General features: G+C 43.3%; 1 protein-coding gene across 1 annotated transcript; it reads left to right on the top strand.

Moving 5' to 3' along the window:
• The first annotated feature begins 352 nt into the window (after positions 1 to 352).
• Positions 353 to 7022, top strand: LOC129846426 (transcription initiation factor TFIID subunit 5-like). The gene is made up of 12 exons (XM_055914355.1): positions 353 to 781; positions 2109 to 2349; positions 2594 to 2741; positions 2852 to 3019; positions 3243 to 3406; positions 3733 to 3868; positions 4109 to 4229; positions 4429 to 4558; positions 5093 to 5257; positions 5497 to 5674; positions 5960 to 6137; positions 6344 to 7022. Exons 1-12 carry the CDS (start codon positions 376 to 378, stop codon positions 6556 to 6558), a joined length of 2250 nt encoding a protein of 749 aa, XP_055770330.1. The 5' UTR covers positions 353 to 375; the 3' UTR covers positions 6559 to 7022.
• The last annotated feature ends 7 nt before the right edge of the window (positions 7023 to 7029 follow it).

Raw genomic sequence — 7029 nt, 5'->3', positions numbered from 1 at the left:
GTAAAAGCAATACAAGTAATACAAAAAGTATTTACATCTAAGCTATTAGCTGTCCTCTTCAATAATGTTAACTAAGTTACAAATACAAGATTTTCATATGATACAAAAAATGTAAACATCAAAACACAATATTTCTACAAGCAAGAAATATGAGTTGGCCATAATAAATCGTTTCTAAAAATAAAAATAGAAATTGTTATAAATTTAAATTTTGATTGGCTCTTGTACAGGAATGACGGTTCTCTAAGAATTCGCCTACGCCACTGAGAACCAACGAAACTACAATTTCTTCTTTCGGAGGACCAATCAGAATGTTAGATATTGTGCGGTCCACGTTTCTTTATTTTGCCCGTACATGCGCACTTCATTTCGAAAATGGCGGCTGTGCAAGATGGTCAGCACAATCTGGAGGTCGAAAAAGACATAAAAACAGAAATAACAAACGATGGGTCTGGAAATATCAATGCAAACTCTTCGTCACCCGGTTCTACGTCTTCGGGCGGTAAATCGAAATCTCCTGCAGGATCGGGTGAAGATCAACAGACACTGCTCGCGGTGTTGCAATTTCTCAAGAGGAATAAATTGACCGAGTCGGTCGATATTTTGCGGCGAGAAGCGGGCTTATCTGCAGATGCAGATGATTCCCCGGTATCTGAGTCGGCGGGAGCTGGATCGGGTGGCGTCCCAAATGTCGGTGCTGATGGGGGGGATGCCAACTCTCTCCTCAGCCGAGTGTCAATCGCCACCCCAGTCGCACCCCCGGCCACCGCACCCCCGAAAGGTCTCGTGCGATCACATTCAAAAGTCATGCGTATTGTTTTTATTTGCCTTGTTAGCTATCTACCCAGCTAAGATACCAAATACATCATTATAACTTGCATATTCACAAGGGCATGTAATGCAATTGATTTGTTATTGCCAGTTGGCTTACTGTTGAATGAATGAGACAGGAGAGAGCTTGACAGGCAGTCCTGAAACTGCTGTTTGTTCCTCACACTGTTGCTGGTAGATGTATGAAAACAGTTCTTGCGATAAGACCATAGCCGCGGGAAGTAGGGGTGCTGAGTGTGTGCAGCACCCCCTGAAAAAAAACAGAATTAAAAAAAATATATAGTAATGGAAAATAGTTATATTTTTGGACAAAATTATTTTCACAAAAGTAGTGCACTCGGCCTTTACTAGTATAAGCGGACTGATATAGAGGTATGTTACCGTAAAGCACTTTTTTCCCCTCCAGCATCTCTGCTTTGGCAAAAAAATGTAGTTGTTTAATTAAGAGCAGTATCTTGCAGAATTCAATAGTTGGAATTGTAAGAGTTGTTGCCCTGTCCCTTTCTCTGCGATTGCCATTCTAATGGAATCTATAAAGAACAAAACCCTGTCCTCAAACATTTACATCAAAATGTGGAAAGTTATGGGCAAAGACACAAAACATCCAGATCAAATTGAATATTTTTCTTGACCAAATAAAATAGAAAAAACACAATTTACCATCCTTACAAACCACTTAATGTAAATGTACATTACTGTATTGTACATAGGCTGGTCATCTAGGTTTGTACCTGTAGACTTTCCATCACCATGAAGAACAACAATGCACAATACAGTAATTGAGTACATTGAGACATCAAGTGGTTTCTGATGATGTGGCTCAGTTGGTAGATCATGGCGCTTGCAATGCTAGGATTGTGGGTTCGATTCCCATTTGGGGCCAGTATGAAAATGTATGCACTCACTACTATAAGTTGCTCTGGATAAGAATGTCCACTTAAATGGAAAAGGAATGAATAGACCATTTCAGTTTTCACATAGTAATAAGTTGCATTTCTTTAGTATTTCAAGAAACTGGAAAACATATCAAGCAAGTATTTTTATGTTCCTCAAGTTAACTGTTTTGTACAGATAATTATCAGACTCAGGTTACAAATGCAGGTAAACACTCAAATACATTTATCTTCTGTTTTCACAAAAGTAGTGCACTGGGCCTTTACTAGTCGCAGGACCCCAACCCCCAAATTACTATGGATAAGACCAATAGTTATATTACTATTAGTTAGCTACTCCAATATATTTCCATTATTCTAACAACTACTACTGTGCTTGTACAGTGGTGGCAGCATCAGGTGGGGAAGACCAACCAGACGTCAACGTTGTCTTGTCGGCCTATAGCCAGCAGGGGGACCCTGTCATGTACCCACTCTACTATAATGGCCTGAAGAAGTTTATTGAGTCTGTCCTGGACTGCCACAGAGCTGAACTCTCCCAGGTCTTCTACCCACTGTTTGTCCACATGTACCTGGAGCTGGTCTACAACAACCACGAGAATGAGGCTAAACAGTTTTTTGAAAAGTAAGTGTTGTGGACTGGTAGTGTTGTTGCTCCCTTGTAGCGTCTCCAAAGTTCCTGCCTGTTAAGCACATGTCTTTATTGATTTCAGGTCCAACTGGTGTATTGATTTGTCAAGGACTTTTATGAGTTCCACAATCAAATGGAAAACAACCTGTTCTATTTGTAACTGCCTAACTTAGTGTAATGTGACACTATGCATGTGTTATTTAGATGTTAGATCCACTGACTCTTCTCCCTGCCTCAGGTTCAGCGGTGACCAGGAGTGTTACTACGAGGAGGACCTCCGCATCCTCCGCAGCATGTCCAAGAAGGAACACATGAAGGGAAATGAGACCATGCTGGACTTCAGGACCAGCAAGTTTGTCCTCCGCATCTCCCGAGACTCCTACCAGGTGAGTAGCCTTGGTGGGCCAACAACTTCAAATCCCAGCACTGACTGGGGGGCGGTCTCTGCAGGTCTCTGTGTCAGTTGACAATAACGTATGGTATGTTATCTTACCAGCTGCTGAAGAGGCACCTGCAGGAACGTCAGAACAACCAGATCTGGAATATTATACAGGAACATCTCTATATTGATATCTTTGACGGGATGCCTCGGAGTAAAAGTCAGATTGATGCCATGTCGGGCAGTCTGGCTGGGGAGGGCAAGAGAGATGCCAACAAAGCCAAGGTGGGTGTGTGTGGGGGGGGGGGGGGGGGGGGGTTGTCAGTGTGAGTGATGCTGAAGCAAAAATCTGTAAAAGCTGGTTTGTTTTAAAGTGATAGTGTTATCAATGCATGTGTGAGCAAGCCAGTGAGCAATACTTTTTCATTTTAGATATGCATTACTGATTGAGAGAATAGAACTATCTGTACTGACTACACTTACTGTACCACTCCTGGCTGTTGTGCAGGTGTTCTATGGTCTTCTGAAGGAGCCAGAGATCGAAGTACCTCTGGATGATGAGGATGAGGAGGCAGAGAACGAGGAGGGCAAACCCAAGAAGAAGAAACCTAAGAAGGACAGCATGGGCTCCAAGAGCAAGAAACAGGACCCCAACGCACCCCAACAAACTAGGTATGTCACCACTGACACATTTCTTTAGTTAGGGGTTGTTTTCCTTAGTGCACACACCCTAGCCAACCGTTTTGCTAGGGAACATGAAAATGTTTATTTCTTATTGGACCAGTCCAGGTAGTCCCTGTTTCAGTCAGTTTTCATTTGGTGCCCAGATTTCCTTATGTTTCAGATACCACGAACAACATTTGTACTCTATTCTGCACTAGAGTTAGCCACGAAGCTTGTTAGCATGTGCAGTCCCTCCCCATTGAAACAACTGTTACTGCCTGATTATGACTTATGAATGATGTATAAATTGACCGTGTTAATTTTTAATATCCAAGAATCCCCCTCCCCGAGCTGAAGGACTCTGACAAGCTGGACAAGATCATGAACATGAAGGAGGCCACTAAGAAGATCCGTCTGGGCCCAGACAACCTACCCTCCATCTGTTTCTACTCCTTCCTCAACGCTTACCAGGTCAGCCATGCTTGGATATGGATTTTGAATGTTTGAATGATAACTTTATTAGTATTCAAGTATAACTTGATTTCAATGTTGACAAAACCTTATTCATTTTTTTTGTGATGAGCTCAGTGTTATCAACGTGAAGCTTCTAAAGCATCATTATTTAATATTGTGAATAAAACTTTTATTCACAGTATTACCACAAAACAATGCGGTAACATACAGTATTCTGTCTTGACCTTTGACCTGTAGGGTCTGACAGCGGTGGACTTCACAGATGACTCCAGTCTGATCGCAGGGGGCTTCGCTGACTCCACCGTTAGGGTGTGGAGCGTCACACCGAAGAAACTACGCCGGGTCAAATCTGCAGCAGGTAAATGACAATGGTGACCACAGAGATAATATACAATACATCATACACCCATCGAAACACATGTTATAACCAAGGCTGAAAGTAGCATTCCACAATTCATCTATAACCATTGTTGAACTTGAGATCATAAGCTTTCACATAAATTGATAGTAACCGCGACTTTAAATCTGCTCCCTCTCTCTCTCTCATCTCCCTGTAGACCTGAGTAATATTGATAAAGAGTCTGATGACGTGTTGGAGAGGATCATGGATGAGAAGACGGCCAGTGAGTCTAAGATCCTGTACGGACACAGTGGACCAGTATACGGCATCAGCTTCAGCCCTGACAGGTAAGATGTTATAAAGTGATCATCGGGGAGGACACTTTCCCAAACTCATATTAAACCTGGTCCTGGACTATGAAGAATGCTCAATGGAGAATGTCTAAGGTAGGAGCGTGGAACTGATTTTGCCCCGGGGGCCGCATTCGGTCTTCAATTAGGTCTGGAAGGCCGCACTGAAGCTGTCTTATTTCCTTGCCGTCAAATTCTTTTAAAAAGGAGTCCACTATACATCGTTAATGGAATTTGTTATGCTCCCTGACTGTGTAGTGATTATTAGCGAGCTGGACAGTCAAGAAACATTTTTTATTTGACACCCCTGGTCTAAGGGCTTTTTAGTCCAGGACTATGCTTAATCTGTGTGTGGAAAACTGGACCTGGGTGTGTCATGTAGTGTGGCGTATTGGACTAATGTTAAAGAGGAGGCAAGGATACATAGTTGGAATTAATTGACTTCATAGAGATTTGAAACAGAGTTACTGTCTTTTCTAGTGTTCTTATTTCTATGGTTAACTTAAATTCTCCTCTAATCATGTATTTTAGGAACTACCTGTTATCCAGTTCTGAGGACGGTACGGTCAGACTGTGGAGTCTGCAGACGTTCACCTGTCTGGTGGGGTATAAAGGACACAACTACCCTGTCTGGGACACTCAGTTCTCACCCTATGGTTACTACTTTATCTCTGGGGGACATGACCGAGTCGCTCGGTAAGAACCCTTATTAATACCTAATGTTCCATTTGTTTCAATGCAATTGATGAATGGCATTCTTTGGGCCTGTTTCCTGGACTGAGAAGGATGTTCAATGGAAATTCTCTATTGAAAGGGCTTTCAAGGCTTAATTTATGTCTAGAGAAAAATCCTGACTGTAATTTGGTTTTGTTTACCTGATGGGTCACAAGAAAACAGTCACTGGTCTTTTTGAGGTTTTGCGTTTTCTTCCGCAGTCTGTGGGCGACTGACCACTACCAGCCCCTGCGTATGTTCGCTGGTCACCTAGCTGACATCACGTGCACCCGCTTCCACCCCAACGCCAACTACGTGGCCACGGGCTCAGCTGACCGTACCATCCGCCTCTGGGACGTCCTGACTGGCAACTGTGTCCGCATCCTCACGGGTCACAAGGTACGAAGAGTTCAAGGTCGTAGGGAACCTGGTGATCTGTTCTCTCCCAATAGAATGTGTATAGGATGGTTTGGTGTTCAAGGTCATGTTTAGTAGGCATGAAATGGGAGACAATATCTTGAAAGGGAGGAGGAACAACCTGAATTCATTTTTTTCACAACCCTGATTAACATGTCCTTTTGTACAAATGTATGATTTAAAATAACTTGTTGCATACTGTACACAACAAGAGTAGTGTGTGTGATGTTACTGAAGCTCCATATCTCAAACCGGTTTGGTTCCCAGGGCCCCATTCATTCCCTAGCCTTCTCCCCCAATGGGAAGTTCATGGCCTCGGGAGCAACTGACAGCAGGGTTCTACTGTGGGATGTTGGTCACGGCCTGATGGTCGGAGAGCTGAAGGGACATACTGATACCATCTACGCCCTCAAGTTCAGCAGGGACGGAGAGATACTAGCCTCAGGTTGGTATCCCTTTAGTCTAACTGGCATGTAAAAGCCTTTTCACACTACTGAGCCCTTTGTGCTGGCCTGGTCATGCACCCACCATACTTGAAAGGACAATGTGAAAAGAAAATATCTGAGCAAGCACAGTATGGTTTAGGAGGATATTGGGTCTACAAGAAATGTATGCTTGTAGTTTTCCACCACTCATAATAATATTTTCCAGGCTCAATGGATAACACTGTTAAACTGTGGGATACACTGAAGGCCTTTGATGATGTGGAGCTGGATGACTTCACCGCGGCAACAGGTCACATCCATCTACCAGAGATCTCCCAGGAGCTGTTGCTAGGCACCTACATGACCAAGTCCACCCCTGTCATTCACCTGCACTTCACCCGCAGGAACCTACTGCTGGCTGCAGGGGCCTACAACCCATGAGGATGTTCAGAGAACCCCCTGCTAAAAAAGAGAAACTAGGGTTGTGTGATGAGAAATTACAAAAGTCATATCCAACCACAGTTGCAGTGGAACAAAGCAAAATGCCCAACCAGTTGATTCAGCTAACTGAAGTTTGTCTGATGCAGACCTAAGGACCATGGTTGTTCCAAAAACTGCAGCACCATCAAGCTGATCTAGGATCTGATTGAGCCTACCCAGCCTAAAATGGCTCTGGGGTGGAATTGCCCCTAGATACAGATCCAGGATAAGCTCGTCCTCACAAAACTGACCCAGGACCAGTGTCTAGGTGCAATTCCACCCTACTCCTCTAAAGAGTGCCATTACTAGCCTATTAAAAGAGAATGTTTTTTTCACTGCCACAAACACAGCTTTAAGTGGCTGTCATGCTGTATAGAATATTTTATAACGGTGCATATTGTGTAAATAAAACACTTTTTTAATAACTTGGTG

Source organism: Salvelinus fontinalis, unplaced genomic scaffold (genome assembly GCF_029448725.1).
Source record: "Salvelinus fontinalis isolate EN_2023a unplaced genomic scaffold, ASM2944872v1 scaffold_0537, whole genome shotgun sequence".
Lineage (NCBI taxonomy): Eukaryota > Metazoa > Chordata > Actinopteri > Salmoniformes > Salmonidae > Salvelinus > Salvelinus fontinalis.
The sequence above is the reverse complement of the archived record's forward strand: the minus strand, read 5'-3'. Positions and strand labels throughout refer to the sequence as shown.